The sequence below is a fragment of the Hibiscus syriacus genome, unplaced genomic scaffold (genome assembly GCF_006381635.1).
Source record: "Hibiscus syriacus cultivar Baekdansim isolate YM2019G1 unplaced genomic scaffold, ASM638163v2 tig00003103_pilon, whole genome shotgun sequence".
Lineage (NCBI taxonomy): Eukaryota > Viridiplantae > Streptophyta > Magnoliopsida > Malvales > Malvaceae > Hibiscus > Hibiscus syriacus.
The window spans coordinates 205,630-225,381 of NW_024061962.1; the positions used below are offsets into that span (position 1 = coordinate 205,630).

Below are 19,752 nucleotides of genomic sequence, written 5' to 3' on the forward strand. Positions count from 1 at the left end.
ATGGTAGGCAACAAGACAAGTGGCACTCAAACATAAAGTGGCATCAGCGTTGAATTCTACGCCCTCTAAAAATATCTTCTATTGCCAGAAAATGACTTTTCTTAACATGTCTGAAAGGGATAAACATTGTTAAAGATGAAAAACATATTGATACAAGGTTATCAACATTCCAGATCTTTACACGACCTTCTCCAATCTCAAATCTGTGGGCTCTCCAGTTCTTCACTTCCACTTATTCCCCTGTTATAATATCTCCCAAAGATCTATTCTTTTCATTCATTGATTCATTCCAAGACTTAAAACAGATTTACCTATGTTCATCAAATTTCTTTTTCTTCCTCCAAAGTCTCTCTTTTTGTCCTCAAATTCATCAAGTTTCCATGGCTTCTGAAACTAAAGCTCCTCCTTTGTTTGAAAGGTTGTTGAGGCAAAGAGACCTCTATTTCTTTCTGCCTTTAATCTTGGGTGTCTCCAACAACGGTAACAACAGTGTTTCAAGAGAAAACAGTGAAGACCCAGATCGAGAAACATCACAGGAAACGACTTCTCAACGTGAAAGAATAGTTTTCATCAACCCATTTACTCAAGGCATGGTGGTGATTGAAGGAGACTCAAATTTGGAAGCTTTGTTACGTGGTCAGGCTAACAAAGATGGCCAGCCGCCTGCTTCGAAAGCATCCATAGAAGCTTTGCTAAGTGTGGAAATCGGTGAAAGTGAATATGGGGAGTGTGTTGTTTGCTTGGAAGACTGGAAGCCTGGTGAGGTAGCAGAGGAGATGCCTTGCAAGCACAAGTTTCATGATGGGTGCATAGAGAAGTGGCTTGAAATTCATTGGACATGCCCTGTTTGCAGGTATAAGATGCCTGTTGATGAGGAAGATATGGGCAAGAAGAGAGATGAGCAGAGGAGGGAGATTTGGGTTAGTTTTTCTTTTAACAGTAGTAGGAGAAGTGAGGATTCAAATCAAGTTCCTTCAGCTGATTCTAGTAATGTCTCTACTGTAAGTCCTAGGCCTGATGATAATTATGAATGGAGGGTTAGAATGATTGTGTTAGATACTTGTTTTTCCCTTTGTTTCCCTTCATTTCAATTTTCGTTTGATTTTTTCCCATCTTTGTGGGGAAATCATGCACAGAGATACTTGTCTTTTCCAAATATGTGATCATAAATAAATTTATATTTCTGTTAGTGCAAACTACTCCTTGCAATTTGATTCCTGAATAATCTTTGTACCTTCTTTCTGCATAAGAATATTCCAGGAAAATTTCTGATCCATGGTGATTCTGTGAAGAAAGAAGCGCCCTGAAGAACATGCTAATTAATTATATTTAGTTGAAGTATGAGTTTGTTGTCGGCAATTCGAGTTAAGAGGGAGTGAGTAAAGGGCGAGTTGTTTCTGCAGAATATAACATTATACCTTCTTTTGATATCAATATTCTTTCAGAAGCTCTTGAAGTTCAATACATTTAACAATTTACATGATTTATGGACAAAAGAAATCGATTCTATAATCAAGTTCATTGCTTACACTATATTACTAACAGAAACCAAGCATTGTAAAAGTTGGACCGTGCCCATTGAGTCGATCTGTTCGCTGCAGTTCAAGTCTATTGCTTTCGGACTTGGTTTGATATCATTGTAGCATTGGTTGTTGAGATCAAATGATCCCAAGAACCCAGACTTCCTTGAACGGCTACGGGTTTCCTCCTCGGGAAGCTCCAATCTTTTAGCTAGTGATTGCTCAATACATATGCCATCAGAATTGTTACTCGTACTTATTTTCTTTCCATTTGCTTGATTGATTGAACCACTCAAAGGCTTCTTTTCTTGGTGAAAGTCCATTAATGAAAGTTCAACATTTGGGGAACAAATATTCTCAGTTTTTGGTGTCCTATTGTCATCTTGCCCCGTGTTCTCGGGAGATGTCAATGAGCTCTCCATGGAACATATAGTACTTCTCGTAGCCTTTCTTTCTCTTTCTATTGAGCCTGAACCTCCTACATCAGTTAGATCAGAAAACGAAGAACTTGTGCAGCCGGTGTTAACCATTGAGACTAGCTGAGAGAGTTCAGCTTTGGCAAGTTCTACACCAACAGAAGAGCTATATTCAGCCATTGTTTCTTGTGCTTTCTTTAATACTGATTGCAGATACTTCCCTTGAGCTTCAATTCTTAGCTGTAAATGTCTCTGGACCTGGAAATGGTGAAATTAGCTTGATTGATATGCATTGATGCATTAGCAGAAAACCATATATTCAAACTGAAATTGGTATAATATGGTTTATATATACATACCTCAATTTGTTCATGAAGCTTTCTTTGTACTTCCATCTGCAGTTGGAGAGCCTGAGAAATCCGCTTGCTTCTGATGAGCACAATAATAAGAGTGTCAACACTATCTGTTTTATCACCGTTTCCATCCGAAGTTTACCAAAAGACATAGGAATCACAATCCATATTTGTAACTATTACTCATTCATTTGCTTGTGAATTCCACTTGTGTCACTAATGAAGTTCCCATACCTGCCCTGTGTTTCTTTGTAATCCGTATGACAACAACAGAAGGGAAAGAGAAAAAAATTATTATGGAGTTCTAAAACGATATGAATATAGATACAACAACCAATGAATTCTTAGCCTCACCATCTTGTTTATCATTGCCAAGGCAGATTTCTGTCTGTTGGGTTCTCCCCAGCCTGTATTTCTGCAAGAAAAATGTAGTTAAAGCATGGTTTTTTCTTCCTATTACAAAAATATTATTGATATGATCATATAATGTAAGAGTAAATTGCCTGTAAATGGCTTTTAAGATGATACAAAGTGAGTCCAGAGACCCCCATGACCCTCATCACACTCTTTGGTGTTGCTTCTGTCAAGAAATAAACATAAAGACAAACATGAACAAATAATGTTCTTATTACTAACAATATGACTTAGACAAGATGATCGTATTATTTAGGTTATCCAAAATTGTTCTACTTAACTGTCTGCCCCTCCGAGTTGATTGACGGCTTCAACGAATCTTTGGTGAAGTTCAGGAGTCCACTTCAGTCTAGGCTTTGAATCAGTTGAGAGAACCGAATTCATTCTTTGAATTTTGAGTGTTTTGCAGCAGACCAGATCAAACGAGACTGGGCCAATGTTTATGTAAGAGAGACAGGCAGAAAGCTGAAGCTCCAATGATGGGTTTTTCTTCTTCTTTTTGATCCTTCTTTTAGTAGAAACTATGTTTTCAATATGCGGCAGATGGGAGTCTCTCTTTATAATGTTGGAGTTGTTAGGCTGTCCTAAGATCTCACTCCATATCTGGAAGCATTTGGTGGGGTTGCATTGGGGAGGGAATATATGCCATGAGCTGTGTCCTTCTCCCATTTCACACCAACTTCCTTTTTTTTTTCTTTGACACAAATAGAAAAAATAATCTTTTTTTTATTTTACCTGTGTCTATGTCAGAAGGCACAAGGGCTTCGCCTCGGGACGCATTTGAGGGAAGGTGAATGGATTGAATCTCTTTGATGTAGCAAAAAAACAGGGGAAGCAGCATAGTTAAGTCTCAAAAGGATAGAAAAATAAAGGAGGTGCATGATTTGTTTTGTTCTTTGCTGGTTTCCCCTTATTCATCCTTTTATTCTTTTCCCTGCTTGATTCCCTTGCTGAGTTAGGTTAGCCCCACCATGATGAATAAATGGAATGTAACTTTCCTAACACTATTGAGGAGCTTTCAAAGGAAAAAGAAAGAGAGAAAATTACATTTGACAGAAATTTTATTTAATGAATACTTTTTAAAGAGGAAAAAAACCAGTAGATGAATGTATCAAAGAATCTAATTTTAGATTTTGGACCCCACTGATCCTGCTCTTTCTTTCTTCATATAAAGAAAATACTTTAAATACAGGTCACCTTATAGGTATCCAAAACACAATTGAGGAATGAAAACAACTCCCCATCCCTATTTTTTCCTACACCAATAAGGTCCTTTTGTTTTTCTTGTACATACTGCCATTGGATCCCAACAAGTTGATGTATAAGAAAATCCAATGATTGAAGACCGAAGTATTTGCCATCTCAGTGCCATACATTCATCAAGTGTAATTTCATTGCTTTAGTTACCTTGAATAGATGCCTTTTGAAGTTGACTCACAGTTGGATACAGTTCAGTGAGCATAGAGTGGAAGGTCCACTGATGAGATTGTCTCTATCAACAACAACAAAAAAGAAGGTTTAACAATGAGATAAGCATGGTGAACCAACTAAGTGGCGGGTCCATATTCACCACCTATGAACCTGTAGTTTCTTCAATGGCAAGGTCTTATGATGTGTGGCCTTGAGTGAGTGTTTGAAAAACAAGAAAAAAGAAGAGTTATTGATGCACCTTTCTCTTTAACAAGCTGATGTACTTGAAACCTCCTTTCTTGCTTTAATATATTCCATATCCATGTAAAAGGAGATTCTGGGATGTTGCCGTTGCCAACTAATGAATCAAAAGTCGTACAATTACAAAGGTGGATTATCAATTATTGTTTTTAAAGGGACCCAATTAGAAGAAGATGAGAAGAATATGGCCATAGGAATCTACAAGGGAAAAGGAGAAACAAACGGAATTAGTCACCATCCAACTAAAGAATGATGGAAATTTTCAGATGAAATATTGTGTCAAGGAATAGTTACCCCAGGTCCCCAACAGTGAAAATGATGCTAGCAATATGTCACAAGTCAAACTTAAACTGTAAGAAAATTACAAGCATGAAATAACTCATATATTCAAATGACAACAGCTGAATGTGTATGCCATTGTTTTGTTAGGAAGTTTTTACATAAAAGTTACAAAAGAAAGAAAGAAAGAAAGAAAGGAAGAAAGAAAGAAAGAAAGAAGAAAGCAAAAAGAAAGAAAGAAAGAAGAAAGCAAAAGCATGAAAACGCCTGCAAAAATGAAGGAAAAATGTTTTCATTCATTGTAAAAGGAAAAGTAAAAGCATAGGTGGTGTTTGTTTTTGCAGAGGCAAGAGATCTGCAGTCTCCGGATCACATCTGCAGCAAAAGAGGTGGACCAAAAGTCTGTAGTCTGTAAGAAGAAGACTGTTTGTTTTTTAACGTCTGCAGACTGCTAAAATAAACTGAAATATAAATAAACTGATTTTTTAAACTTAAAAGAGTTTTGTAATACTGAAATTTAAATAATTTTAGTTTTATAATACTGAAATTTAAATAATCCATACAACTACAATAATAGATTTTTTAAAATAAATCAATCCATATTTTAAAATAAATCAATCCATATTTTAAAATAAATCAATCCATGTTTTAAAATAAAATTTTTCATATTTTAAAATAAATCAATCCATATTTTAAAATAAATTTTTCCATATTTTAAAATAAATCAATCCATATTTTAAAATAAATCAATCCATATTTTAAAACAAATCTATCCATATTTTAAAATAAATCAATCCATATTTTAAAATAAATTTTTCCATATTTTAAAATAAATCAATCCATATTTTAAAATAAAATTTTTCATATTTTAAAATAAATCAATCCATATTTTAAAATAAATTTTTCCATATTTTAAAATAAATCAATCCATATTTTAAAATAAATCAATTCATATTTTAAAATAAATCAATCCATATTTTAAAATAAATTTTTCCATATTTTAAAATAAATCAATCCATATTTTAAAATAAATCAACTCATATTTTAAAATAAATCAATTCATATTTTAAAATAAATCAATCCATTTTTAAAAAATCAATTCATATTTTAAAATATATCAATTCATATTTTAAAATAAAATTTTGAAATAGATTTAAATAATTTTAATTTCTTTGAAGATGTTTGAAGACATAAAATCATGTCTACACCAAGAAGACCTCGCGCAAACGTTAGAATAACTTTTGTCTTCTAAAAAACAAACGGTCTGCGAAGCTCAATGTCTGCACGTGGTCTGCGCAGCGCAGACATAAAGGCTTTGCAAACCTTACACAATAAAAGCAAACACCAAAATTTCATATTGCAAAGCATATACAATATAATGCAGAACAATGATACAAGTGGTAGACAATGATTGTTTTCTGCAGAACCAAGACAGTAAATGTCGAAATTGCTTCACTAAATGAAGCCCAATTTCTAGAAATCTATGTCATGTTTATGTTGGGCATAACATCTTTGTCCTAAGACCCCACAAACACACATTTGGTTGGTAGATACAAAGTAAAATCATGCAGAAATATTCCTTCAAACTATTCAAACCAAAGTCATTACTGATGAAATGGTACAATCCCACATCGAGTGCTGCTTCCCTCTTGGTTTACTCGGTAGTTTACTCATTTGCATACCTTGCGAACTCAAGACTCGAAGACGCAAACTAGCAGTTAAAAACAGACTATGAACATAGGATATATGACATAGGGTTCAGTTGTCACAGAGATGAATGGGGAAAAGGGAATCCAAAGGAAAAGAAAGACCTTTGTATTTGTTTTCTTTCCTTCATCTTCTTAGCGACCGAATGGAACTTTAGCAAACACATTTTTTTATTGAAGAACATAACTAAACACTTAACTGATGTTTAAAGTTGTAAACAAGGATAAGGGTAGTTAATGATGATGACTTATTTGCATTGGATCAAGTGAAAAGGGCCTAAATGGACAAATTCATAACAACATTATTATTGCTCTAGAAGCCTTTCCTTACCTTAGGCTTAAAAAGAAGTGTAAGAGAAAAGAAGGCTGTTAGTCCTTGATCGTAAGTGATTAAACGGTTAAAGTGAGCTCTTCTAGAGGTCTTAGGACCCTCTTTCTCCATACCTTCTCTTATATGCTATGGATATATTTTCTAGAAAGGTCAATGGAGAAACACAAGCACTCCATTCGAGTGGTCTATTGTTTTTGCAGATGATTCATTGTCTTTTTATTGAAGCTAAAGTGGACAACTGTAGAAAGTTGTTGGCAATCATTGAAGAATTTTGTATAGCTTCAAGGCAGCAAGTGAAATTGAGAAAACCAAGTTTGGTTTTCTGTTCTAATGCTATTGTGAATGAAAAAAAGGGAGATGGAAGAAGTGTTGGGTATCCCTGTTGCTGATAGTCCTGGTTTGTACCTTGGTGTTCCTTCATATTGGGGGGAAACAAGGTGAGTTGATCAGAAAGATAAGGAGGCTACAAGGCAGATTCCTATATGTCAGTCTGGGGTGGTGATAGGTTGATTTGGCCTTATGATAAGAAAGAAATCTATAGTGTTAAATCTGGCTATAAAATGTTGAAATCCGGTTGCCAAAACAGATATTAATCTGCTGCTTCTACTTCATCCACTATTGATCTTGAACCTGGTTAGTTTTTTACTTATGTTGCTATAAGATTCATCAGACAAGAATTCTCTCTGTTCAGTACCATGTGACTACTGCTTGTAATTGCTTTGTTCCTACGTGTCATGTGTTTCTATACAGGTGTTATTGCTCTCTGTACAAGGTAGAATTTGACTGAAGTGTAGGAAAAAAGATACTTGATGATGATGATGTACGTATAACCCACATTGTAGCCCAATACAAGGAAAAAGAGAGAGAGACCGAACTCACAAGAAAACAGCCCAGCCTGCCTATCAGTGAAATCCCTTGCTGTTTTCCTTCTCTTTATTCTGTTGAATACATTATGGTACAGATATTCATTGTCAGCCTGAATTTTTTCATAAGGACCCCCAATTTTAACTGTTTGGTTAAAGTAAACCGTATTTTAAGGGAATATCAGGATTACTAGCAGTTCATGGTCAACATTTAACATGTACAAATTTCCCATTCTATCTTCAAGAACAGGTTTTACTTTTGAATCCGGGGAATGATTGATGATTGAAAGGAAACGAAGGATGCAATGGAGAAACAAAGGTTCGTGAAGTTTGTTCTGTTTTCATCACTCGTGCCTGAATTTTGCAGTCCCATGATAAAAGGATGTGTATTTATTCCAATGTTTCAGTTTATTCCTTTGTCTTTCTTTGCCTCATCGTCATATGCTGTTGTTTCACCATCATACATAAAAACATAAATTCATGCCACTCGTATGTTCCTCTTATCTTACAAAGTGTTCTCCTCATACTTTTCTTATGATTTTATCCACTAAGAAAAAAAATCAAGCAAACCTTAAATTAAGGAACATAATTGGCAATAACATGTTCCATTACAGGCACTCACTTTTACCTCCTGGTTAAAACACCATAGACAATGGAGTATTGTATAGTTTTTGAAGCAAAAGAAATAGGGAAGGCGGAAATCGGCATGCATATATATAATTATAATTTTATTACTTTGTTTTCAACTTAATGGAAAGACCGAGGATAACGAGTAAAAAGTAGATGGAGGATATGACTTTGGGAACAGACTGATTGCACAGTTTCATCAACTCTCACCTTTCTCTTTTTCCTCTAAATGATCATCTCAGTTATCTTGGAGCACTTCTACATTAAGGCGGAAACCTTTTTCTTCATTTTTTAAAATCAGGGTTGTTTTCTAAAACTTTTCATATTGCTCCTACTCCAAGAAAATCGATGAAATGGGGTGTAACTGTCTCATAGTGGTTGCTACTGGTTGCTGCTACTAGTGGTAAAAGCTCACTGCCTGAGATTTGTGCTGTTGGTGCTGAGGTACTGTGGAAGTGGTGGTTGTGGTGCTGGGGATACAAACTAGGGGTGTATTCGGTTTGGTTTGGTTCGGTTTGGTTTTTTATCAAAAATTGAACCGAATCGAAATAAACGGTTTTTCAATATTTAAATCGAAACCGAAACCGAATAGTTAAAAAATCGAAAAAACCGAAACCGGTTTTTTCGGTTCGGTTCGGATTTTTTAACGGTTCGAGTTTTTCGGTTCGGTTCGGTTTAGTTTTTTTGTTTTTCAATAAAAAAATCACTTGAAATTATAATTTTTTTTACAAAAATTACCTATTCGGTTCAATATGAAACAAATGGGTTCCATATGGAAAACCCGAACCGAACCGAATCAAAAAAATAAACCTTTTAAAACGAACCGAAAACCGAACCGTTTAAAACCAAATCAAATCGAACCGTTTTACTCGATTCTTGTCAGTTTTTCGATTTTCTCGATTTCGTTGCTCACCCCTAATACAAACCATAGCATTGGGGTTCGTCTATGGGCCTATCCCAAGATCTGGTCTGGCTGAACATACCCATCATGTCATTGCTCTTGAGACCTGTTCCAAATGTTGTTTCAAAACACCACCAGTTACAATGTTAGAGAAACAGTGACAAAACGTGAATATAATGTGGAAAAAAAGCATGTAAAAGGACTAAGATTAGAGTTTAAAGCAGCAAAAAGAGGTAAAGGAAAACGGTTGCATCAGTCAATGTCTATAAAGAAAAAGAATAATTAAAAACACTAAAATCGTCATCAAATAGTTGTAAGAAATTCGAGGTGGGTTTTTTGGAATATCTCAGAAAAAGCAGATTAATATACAGTTAATATATGGTGTTACTGGATACATTAAAAGATATCTAATAAATTTGATTTAGCGTTACTGGAAATGTTGACTAATAATAATATAGTAGGTCTAAGTCATGAAGAAATATTAAAAAATTGTGTAACCGACAAACTTAACTTGTCGGTTCGTGTCGATCCAAATTAAAAATGTATCGATCCACAACGATATAAAAGGTAAAACTATGACAAAACCGGTATTGAAATGATAAAATCGGTAAAGCGGTACCGGATATATTTAAAGTGTCGGTACTTTAATATAAGGATCGACACTTCGTTAATTTAAAAGAGAAGCAATTTTAGCGCCTATAAAGTGTCGATACTTTTAAAAAAAACGTATATATCCACAACGATATAACAGGTAAAAATATGATAAAATCGGTATCAAAAAGATGAAACCGATAAAACGCTACCGGATATATTGAAAGTGTCGATACTTTATATAAGGATCGACACTTTGTGAATTTAAAAGAGAAACAGTTTTAGCGCCTATAAAGTGTCGATACTTTAAAAACTGTATCGATCCACAATGATATAATGGGTAAAAATATGATAAAACCGATATCAAAATGATAAAACTGGTAAAACGGTACCGGATATATTGAAAGTGTCGATATTTTCGTAAGTACGTGTAATAAATTATCGATACTTTCAAAGAAATACGTAATTATCCTTTCGAAAGTATTGACACATGACATAAAAGTATCGACACTTTTGTATTTGTATCGATTAAATATAAATAACATATCCGATGAAAATATAAAGGCCATAGCTAAATATCCTCTGAAAATAGATAGAACGGACGAGTTTTTGAAATCGAAGTGTAATTGTTGTTGCATTTCAGAAGGTGTTTCTAAAGCGAAGTTTGTTTGTTTGTTGCTGCAGTCGAATCGAAAAGTATGTTGTCGAAACCCTAGTTTTTTATTATTACAGTAATCGCGAATAGGGTTTTTATGTGTTGTTTGGGGTTTTGGAGTAAAGAAGCATTTGTGACCGATTGCAGGTAGAAAGTGATATTCAAGGTAAAATATAAATGTCGATACTTTTATTAAATATTATAGGTAGAAAATGATATTATAGGTTGTATAAATGTGCCGACACATTTTGTAGTGGCCATTCAAATTCTTTTGAAGAAAACCGTTTTACCACATGAGTAGTTATCTATATTTGTATATTGAATAAAGTGTATGTAACAAAATAATTTGATTTGCGTAAACTGATATATGAAGGAAAAATGGAGTCAATGGGTTGGAAAATTGTTGGTGGCGCAGATGACTTTGAAATTGAGGCCGAGACTCGAAAGCAACCAAAGGGTGGATCAATGTCTTTTTGTTATTATTGTTGAAATGATAATTGGATTAAAGTATCGATAAACTTTAAATTGATTACAAATTTTAAATGTTGACAGTATGGTCGAATGCAAAATGATGAAGGAAGATGGCACACAGAGCGGTTCGGTATGTAAAATGAAATTGACATTAAGTATTATTTAGTGTTAATGTATTGATTAAGAAACGCTTATGTTTAATATTAGGTGACAAAAGATGTGAGGTCCAAATGAAATTTGATGAGTGATGCTGAAAAGGAACCTTACATCACACAGTAAAGGAATGATATTAAAGAATACAAAGAACGGAGTAAAGCACATGAAAATAAGGTATTCATTAAACTTGTAAATACGTTGATACAAAATATATAAGAACTATAACATTATATATTGTTAAAAAATGTATGAAGTGTCGACAAGATGCAGCATTAAAAGGGTGAATTCATTAATTAAACACCTTAAGGAGAATGGTCAGTTGAATGTGCTGGGAGAAATAGGTTTTGGATCGTTGGTAGGAGTAAGGGATCGACCTATTCGGAGGGAATTGTGTCGATCCTTGATGGCGCAATTTGATGTCAGACAATGTATTGCTAAGTATGGTGATTTTTCATTTCCTCTCAGGATCTCATGTGCTGCAGCCGTATTAGGGGTATAAAATGAAGGCAAAAGTATTGTAGAAGTCTATAAGAGTAAGGACTGGAAAGCACTTGCCTCCAAATATGGTTTGAAGCAGAATGTGACATATGCTGAAATTGAAGAGGAAATAAAAAGTGGATCTTACGGGGGGGATGAGCTGAAGACCATAGTTCTATTATACCTTGTCGGTATCTTTCTTTGTCCAACGGGTGATACGTCAACGAACAAGGAATATATGAAGCTCATTTGCGATGAAGGCTTGAAGGGTGAATTCAATTGGGCTGAATATATCCATTCGAGATTGATTGAATCAATAATCACCTTTAAAAAGGGCAGCCAGAGATACCTCAAAGGGTGCATAGCAATCTTAGAGGTAAATGAGTTGAAGAAATTTTTTGTGTTTTTATATAAAATGATAGTATAGTTATTATATAAAAATATAAATTTTATTATAAATACAGGTTGCACTGTTCGATTTTTGGTCGGGATGTGAGGCAATGCTGGCTTATGAAAGAACCGGAGTGGCACGCATCCGTGCATGGGGGAAGGAAGAGGTAGATTTTATTATAAATATATTGAAACACATTATTAAAGAATTGTTTTCCATGATATCCACGACAAAGTTTTCATACTTAGAAATATCAGTATATTTATAATCGTTTTCTATAATGTATCCAAACTTAAAGTCTCCCATAAAGTGTCGATCAATATATAAAAAGTAACGACCCCAAAAATATTGAAACCGATAATTATATTGTAATGGGTAAATTTTCAATATACCCAAAAAAATATCAGCATAAAGTGTCGATACCTTTTCAAAAAGTATCGATACCTTTTCAAAAAGTGTCGATTGAAAAAACATCAGAACCCATAATTATAATGTAATAGGTAATTTTGTAATATAACCGGTATAGATATACCGGTTTTATGAGAGAATAGGTCTACAACCTATATCGACATTTTTTAATATTGTGTCGCTACTTTATGTCCAAAATGGATGAAAAAAGTGTCGATACCTTTTCAAAAAGTGTCGATTGAAAAAACAACCCATAATTATAATGTAATAGGTAATTTTGTAATATAACCGTTATAGATATACCGATTTTATGAGATAATATGTCTACAACCTATATTGACACTTTTTAATATTGTGTCACTACTTTATGTCCAGAATGGATGAAAAAGTGTCGATACCTTTTCAAAAAGTGTCGATTGAAAAAACATCAGAACCCATAATTATAATGTAATAGGTAATTTTGTAATATAACCGGTATAAATATACCGGTTTTATAAGAGAATAGGTCTACAACCTATATCGATACTTTTTAATATTGTATCCATACTTTTAAGTAACGCGATTTTTCTTCCTTCTTTCAATATTTATATGTACATGTTTCTTATACACAATAGGATCATGATACTTACGATATATAGAGATCGTTGTCATTCCATTCCGTCTTCGAAAAAATCAGTTGATGTAGGCTGTGTGCTTGTACTCAAACTGAGCTTGACTTGAGGACATGTTAGTTTGTTATGTCCCTCACCGTTGCAGTACCCACATTGCCTAATTTTCTTCTCGACCTTGTTCTTTTTCGGCACTTCTTTTCGTTTGCGTTGTTTTCGTTGAAGGTCACGAACGTTGTTTACTACAATGCTTTGGTTGACTGAATCATTCAAACCACACGAGTTTTCTAATTCTTCTATTAGTTTTTTCATCTCATCTCTTGCGGTTTTGAAAGACTCGTCTGTCTTTGATGCAATGTAGCATAACCTACTTGACGTTGAACGTAGAGCAGCGAACCTTGTCATTTGCACCACTTCTGGAGACACATTCATGTCAACATAACTGGGTGCAGAAGCATTCGTATCATTAGTCCACCTACTTTGAATCAAAGTCCCGGGAAAATATGTGTAATCCAAGTGCTTCAAAATGTGAAGTTAATGGCGACTCGGAAGTCCAACGTCTCGAATTTTTTGTAGGAGCAAATTAGAGTTTTCGTACGAGACCAAAACTAATTTCAAATTCCTATTTTTTCTGCGTACTTTGACAAATATAATGTTGACATTCATATGATAAGGACTTAATCTCTGCCTCAATCCGATACAATGTCTCCCGTATAAGTTCATATTGGAACGCACGAAAAGATTAGTGGGTAAAAATCGCAGCGGCATGGCTTTCAAGGGCGACCATTTTTGTGATCTGGAAGGGCTTCGTATGGGAACTTAAGTAATCCGTTTTCAACTCGTTCATACGCATTCTACTAATTCCATCTTCAATTGGACGAACAACATCTAAATATGTCTTCTTGTGTTTCAGTGCAATCGCTAGTGAAACATTCATAGACTCTCACCTTTGTGTTGAGCGAATATTGGCAAAGAAATGACCGGATAGATATGCTTGTGCCCATAAGTGTCGTGTATTTCCCTTCTCAATCACTCATGGATGCTTTTGGACGTTGATTCTGAAACACCGAACGCCATTGATATCAAATCTCGGTGTCCACCAGGAAGCCATGCATTTTGAGAATGCTGCTGTAAACTTTGGGTCACCAATGTTAGCTTGTGCATTGCGAGAAAGATGCCAATAACATAATCTGTGCTTAGCATAAGGGATAACAGATTTGATAGCCTTCTGCATTACCCTATCCCCATCGGTGACAATGAAATAGGTGATTATTCATCATGGCTTCTAAAAAATTATATAGCACCCACTCGAAAGATTGAGACGTCTCGTCAGCGATTATGGCAGTGGCAAACACAATTGTGTTATGGTGATGATTGACACCGACAATAGGCATAATTGGTCGACCATACAAATTATCTTTGTACGTTGTGTCGAACGCAATTACATCACCGAAGCATGTGTAATCCGATCTCGATGTAGAATCCGACCAAATAAGATTATATAATGCCACCGATTCATCTACCGAGTATGTCATAAAAACCCGTGATCATCATGTTTCTTATAATCAAAGTAGGCAATAAGCGCATTCACATCCCCATCGACGATTTCCTTGCTTTACCTCTTTGAAGTGCATTGTAGAGGTCTTTATGTGTAAATCCAACATTATGATAGCCCCCTGCCTGCTGCGTTAAATAGTTCATTACTTGTGATGTGCCAACATCGACCTATTTCAATGTTGTTACCTCATCGATATTAGCCTTACTTACAACTCTATTAGAACACATAAATGGTGTCATAGCATGTGTGCCCAATGCATGATTATGTTTCTGATCAGACTTACTTATAGCCCACTGATCGTTTGTATTTGTTACTGTAACTAAGACTCTAGCCTTACATCTTGTTCTTGTGACTGGCGTATGAGTACGTTGACGATCAACAATATTGACTTTTGATACTCGAAACCCTTCTTTGGAACAACAAAATTCTCGTGTCTTCACATTCCCTTCACGTCAAGCCGTGTTGTTCCCTTACGTGCACTAAACCCATGTTCCCGTGCGAATCCCTTGTAAAAGTACCAAGCTTGATCACGTGAACAGAAGAGCTGACCAACCAATCTATCAGATTCATCAACATTATGTACTTCATGGCATTCCTCGGTTGGCTTAACATTGTCTACATCAGTATGATCCATGGCAAAAATTTTGTTGTGCAAGTTCAGTGGTCCCGGAGTTGATGGAGATGTAAGCAAAGGTTCATTTTGAACATGTTTCAGTCGTGTTGCTTTCAATAGGATGTGGTATTGGTAGTGGTAGTTAAAGGGTGGGTACAACATTAAATTCGCAGTACATATTTAGGTAGGTACAATAACTACCTAAATATGTGTCAATACATTTTCTACAAGTATCGACCTAAAAAACATCAAAACCAATAATTATAATGTAATAGGTAAATTAACATATCATGTAAATTTTACCTTTTTTTTCATAATGTTACCTGATATGTTGAAAGTATTGATCCTTTTTATAAAAAGAATCGATACTTTACAATATAATAGGTAAAAATATGATGTAATAGGTAGCGCTTATATTGTAAAGTATCTATCCTCTTTATAAAAGTGTACATACTTATTTCACTGTGAAAAACATTAATTTAAGGTTATCTTTTGAGTGAGTTTTAAGATATATCAAATTAGTAACTATACGCGTCTAATGATTTATTTTTTATGTTACGGTATATATTATTATTAAATTAAAAACAATAAACATATATATTACATATTTATTATTATTTTTGGTTAATATTGTTAAATTTAAATTCTAAATAATATTTTATAAAATATCAAAACAATCAAATAATTTGTGTAAATGAAATTATTAAATTAATATTGTAGGTGGAAAACATGAAACACTATTAAAAAAATTGAAACATAAATTACATAACTTTAAAAAAAGTATGAATCATTTTTATAAAAAGTATGAACACTTTCAACATATTAGGTAAATTTTACATTTTTTATCATAATGTTACTTGATATGTTGAAAGTATCGATCATTTTTATAAAAAGTATCGATATTGTACAATATAATAGATAAAAATATAATGTAATAAGTAACGCTTATATAATGTAATATGTAACGCTTATATTGTAAAGTATCTATCATTTTTATAAAAGTGCCCATACTTATTTCACTGTGGAAAACATTAATTTAAGATTATATTTTAAGTGAGTTTTAAGATATTAATTTAGTAATTAAAAACAATAAACATATATATTACATATGTATTATTATCTTTGGTTAATATTGTTAAATTTAAATTCTAAATAATATTTTATAAAATATCAAAACAATCAAATAATTTTTTGTGTAAATGAAATTATTAAATTAATATTGTAGGTGGAAAACATGAAACACTATTAAAAAAGGATTGAAACATAAATTACATAACTTTAAAAAGAGTATCGATCCTTTTTATAAAAAGTATGGACACTTTCAACATATCAGGTAAATGTTACCTTTCTTAAAAGAGAAGAAGTTATAACGCTAATAAAGTGTCGATACTTTATAAAAATGTATCGATTCATAACAATATAATAGGTAAAAATATGATAAAATCGGTCTCGAAATGACAAAACAGGTAAAACGCTACCGATTATGTTGAAAGTGTCGATAATTTATTATACGTATCGACATTTTTAGAATTTAAAATAAAATAAATTATAACGTCAATAAAATATCGATACTTTATAAAAATGTATTGATCCATAACAATATAACATGTAAAAATATGTCAAAATCGATCTATAAATGACAAAAAGGTGAACGCATAATAAATAAAACTTAGGAGGTAAAACACAAAGAGACCCACCAGGGAAGAAATCAAAAGTTGCTTGTTGTACAGAAAACCCATCATACTGAGGGACCTCGCTGGTCATGTGGGTTGAAACTTTTGAGCAACCATTAACCCCAGCATCAGAACCACCATTGAAGGTTCCAAATTGGTAGTGGGAGATAGTGTCAAGCCTTCTATTGGGGATGGCGAGACAGTATGGGGCTGGTGGTTCAGCTTTAGCTTCTTCCATCCTCTTGTAAACAGATTGACTCAGCTTCCTCCTCCTATAGGCACTCGATTGTTCTCTATACTTCCTAGCCATAATCACATGCCAATGGTTCTTGACTGCATTATCAGTCCTTCCAGGGAATAGCCTCGCTATCATTGCCCATTTGTTACCATAGAGTCTATGTGCTTGCATTAGACTCTCTTCTTCTTCTTCAGTAAACGCTCTTCTATTGATCCTAGGATCCAATTGGTTAAACCATCTTAGCCTGCAGCTCTTACCTTCAGCAACAATCAAACTAAAAATCTGAAATGAGTCTTTAATGGACTAAAAAATAAAATAATATTGACACTTTTTTGTCACTATCTTACCTGATCTTCCTTCCAACTTCTCAGCTATAAGGTTCCAGTTCTGAGGGCCATAAAGAGCTACGAGTTCCTTGAGCTTAGTATCTTCTGCAGGCCTCCAGTGGCCTCTGGCACAAAGCTTAGACTGTACACTATCTGTTTCCTTGCCACTTACAGCATTCTCATTGGAGTTCTCATTTAAATTGGCGTTCAGATTAATGGTCCTATCACTGCAATCAGAGCCTTGACCTTCCACAACACCAGAGCTATGGTTTTCACCAAAGCACCTTGTTTTGCAGCTCCCCATGAAAGGAAAACCCCAAGAAGCTCTTTCTCTTTCCTGTAAGTGAGACACACTTGAGCCTTCAATACTATAGTTTGGACCAAGAGAAAGTGAACCCATGTCTGGAAAAGCCATCCCTATTGAACAACCAGGAGAATATGAAGATAAAGAAGAAGACGGACTAGTAGAAGAGTAACAGCTTAGTCCATTCACATTGTCTTGTGCTGGTGCACATATAACAACACACTTGTTAACCATGCCTTCATTTCCTATCCCCTAACAAATGCTGTTATACAACTGTTACAAAGTCATGTTGTTCGTGAATCAGATAGTTTCAAAAGGGAGGTGGGAACCGAGAAGAAAGTTTGACAAACAGTGAAAGACTGGGAAACGTGAAAAGGATTAAAACTTGAAACAGCAAAACCTACAAAGGAAATGGACTAGAAACAGTAGCTTGAAGTAGTTAACTAGTTCGTTCTCCTATATTACTAACTTTTCGTTGTCCCCTTCCTATCTATCAGTCACACGTGTGTAAAGACTCATAATGTGATGTGTGTAAGCTTAGGGTTGTGCAGGTCTAAGGCACCTTTCTTTTCAAGGGCAGAGTTTGACAAAACAGGCCCCCCTATCAACACACTACTAAATAACCTAGCCCCCCTGTCCATCTCTATCAAAGATTTTAACTTGAGGATTGTGTTTAACCTAGGGGTTAACCACCTGATATTGACCCAACAAAGAGCTTACCACACTCATGTCCCTTCATTTTCCAAGTAATTGTAACAGTACGACAAATGGTTAGCTTCATTAGTGATCTCCATTATTAGAAACAAAGATTCTGCCTAATTGTTTCCGGCATTTTTACCTTAATCTCACAAGTCTGAACAGTAAAAACCAGTATAGATGTAACCAATAACACAATATCTTTTCCCTTGCAAGTTGCAATAATCCTGAAGTATGATGTATGTATATACATGCATATCAGGAATGGGATACATAAGAAAAGTTTTTAAACCCCAATAAACATCTATTGCAGAACTAAACAATACATTTATAATAGGTCATTTGTGAAGATTGTTTGAAGTTTATTTAGCAACTGTCTGTCATGAGTCAATGGCCTAAAATGAAACCTATAATACGAAAGAAATTTTTTTTCTTCTTTTGATGGGTCAGATCAGTGAATGAAACAACATCTGAAATAGTAAAAAATATTGGGCATATTCAAAACAAAACCTCAATTAAACCAGTTAAAACCATAAGCATGTTTCCATGCAAGGAATGTCCTCAAACTTTACCCAGAAAAAATGGGAAAAGACTTGTGAGTTATATTATATAAAAATGCATGGATAGAAAGAAACAACTTGTACAGAATCTTATCATTTTTTTTACTCTGTTCTTGCTAACTGGAAACCTAATGGCAGACCCTTTCATTTAATGCGATTCACAGGGGCTAACAAATATGTACTATCATTGTTGCTGATCTGGTGATTTGGACAGTCTTCAGTCAAAAAAGAAGTTTGTTTTTCTGAGATTTTCTTCCCACACACTTATTCATTAAACTTTATACTCAAGTATAATTCAATTTTATTAATTGAATTTAAATTTATTGTCAATGGATCTATCAGACATTAATTCTGCGTTTTGCCTGAAGACTGACTGCAATGCTTAATAATGTGATGGCGTGAGCGCTTTTATTTGTCTTATTTTGTTTGCTCCTGCCGAAAGATTACAGTGTTGTCATGATGTCATCATGACATTGGAACTGACAAAAGCAGTTGATTTTAATTGTCATATTTATGGAATTAATCAATATTATATTAGTTAAACTGATTGGATAATCTTTGATAACATAATAACTGAATAGATAATTCATAATAAAAATACCAAAAAAAATTTGACTGCTAAAATTTTGGTCTTTCTAAATAAATAATTTTATTTTTATTATTTTAAAAAAACTCGATAAAAATAAACTTTTTTATTGAATTTTAAATATTTAAATCCACGTCACAATATTTGAATAATTTCGTTCTTATAAAATAAATAACTTTTTATTAGTATAAAATAATCATCTTTATAAAGGTCAAAAAGACTTTTTTTCACTCATTTTAAAAATGTGTTTAAAAGAAAATATATAAAATCATATGAGAAACAGAATTAGATGGTTAAAATATTTGTCTTCAATAGATTTTGATCCGATGATTTATATAATTTATTTTAAAAAAAAATAAG

At 33.9% G+C, this 19,752-nt stretch overlaps 3 protein-coding genes across 5 annotated transcripts; 1 reads left to right on the top strand and 2 right to left on the bottom strand.

Moving 5' to 3' along the window:
- The first annotated feature begins 174 nt into the window (after positions 1-174).
- On the top strand, positions 175-2,880 carry LOC120174754 (E3 ubiquitin-protein ligase MPSR1-like). Its single transcript, XM_039181517.1, has 2 exons — positions 175-1,001; positions 1,602-2,880. Exons 1-2 carry the CDS (start codon positions 381-383, stop codon positions 1,641-1,643), a joined length of 663 nt encoding a protein of 220 aa, XP_039037448.1. The 5' UTR covers positions 175-380; the 3' UTR covers positions 1,644-2,880.
- LOC120174720 (myb family transcription factor PHL8-like) lies at positions 1,398-3,522 on the bottom strand. Of its 3 annotated transcripts, none has more exons than XM_039181500.1 (7): positions 2,985-3,522; positions 2,793-2,869; positions 2,644-2,704; positions 2,473-2,545; positions 2,296-2,362; positions 1,506-2,194; positions 1,398-1,419 (listed from the first exon to the last, which is right to left on the bottom strand). In XM_039181500.1, exons 1-6 carry the CDS (start codon positions 3,370-3,372, stop codon positions 1,526-1,528), a joined length of 1,335 nt encoding a protein of 444 aa, XP_039037431.1. In that variant the 5' UTR covers positions 3,373-3,522; the 3' UTR covers positions 1,398-1,419; positions 1,506-1,525. The 3 variants fall into 3 exon arrangements, with proteins under 3 accessions (XP_039037431.1, XP_039037422.1, XP_039037429.1); XM_039181491.1 differs by having other exon boundaries at positions 2,296-2,365; positions 2,985-3,519; XM_039181498.1 differs by lacking the exon at positions 1,398-1,419 and having other exon boundaries at positions 1,437-2,194; positions 2,296-2,365; positions 2,985-3,520.
- Positions 3,523-8,486: 4,964 nt separating this feature from the next.
- On the bottom strand, positions 8,487-17,953 carry LOC120174747 (transcription factor MYB105-like). The gene is made up of 4 exons (XM_039181505.1): positions 17,268-17,953; positions 16,707-17,177; positions 9,106-9,187; positions 8,487-8,663 (listed from the first exon to the last, which is right to left on the bottom strand). The coding sequence occupies exons 1-4, from the start codon at positions 17,782-17,784 to the stop codon at positions 8,501-8,503; spliced, it is 1,233 nt and encodes a 410-aa protein (XP_039037436.1). The 5' UTR covers positions 17,785-17,953; the 3' UTR covers positions 8,487-8,500.
- Positions 17,954-19,752: the final 1,799 nt, after the last annotated feature.

What these genes read in the sequence shown, in the direction of transcription:
- LOC120174754 (XM_039181517.1), top strand. Translation starts at nt 381, where the DNA reads ATGGCTTCTGAAACTAAAGCTCCTCCTTTGTTTGAAAGGTTGTTGAGG. An exon ending in ATTCTAGTAATGTCTCTACT is followed by an intron (nt 1,002 to 1,601) that starts GTAAGTCCTAGG and finishes TGTTCGCTGCAG; the next exon opens with TTCAAGTCTATTGCTTTCGG.
- LOC120174720 (XM_039181491.1), bottom strand. Translation starts at nt 3,372, where the DNA reads ATGGGAGAAGGACACAGCTCATGGCATATATTCCCTCCCCAATGCAAC. An exon ending in TCAACTCGGAGGGGCAGACA is followed by an intron (nt 2,870 to 2,984) that starts GTTAAGTAGAAC and finishes ATTTCTTGACAG; the next exon opens with AAGCAACACCAAAGAGTGTG. An exon ending in ATTCACAAGCAAATGAATGA is followed by an intron (nt 2,366 to 2,472) that starts GTAATAGTTACA and finishes TGTGCTCATCAG; the next exon opens with AAGCAAGCGGATTTCTCAGG.
- LOC120174747 (XM_039181505.1), bottom strand. Translation starts at nt 17,784, where the DNA reads ATGGTTAACAAGTGTGTTGTTATATGTGCACCAGCACAAGACAATGTG. An exon ending in AACTTTTGATTTCTTCCCTG is followed by an intron (nt 9,188 to 16,706) that starts GTGGGTCTCTTT and finishes CATTTGGAACAG; the next exon opens with GTCTCAAGAGCAATGACATG. An exon ending in GACGAACCCCAATGCTATGG is followed by an intron (nt 8,664 to 9,105) that starts TTTGTATTAGGG and finishes ATACACCCCTAG; the next exon opens with TTTGTATCCCCAGCACCACA.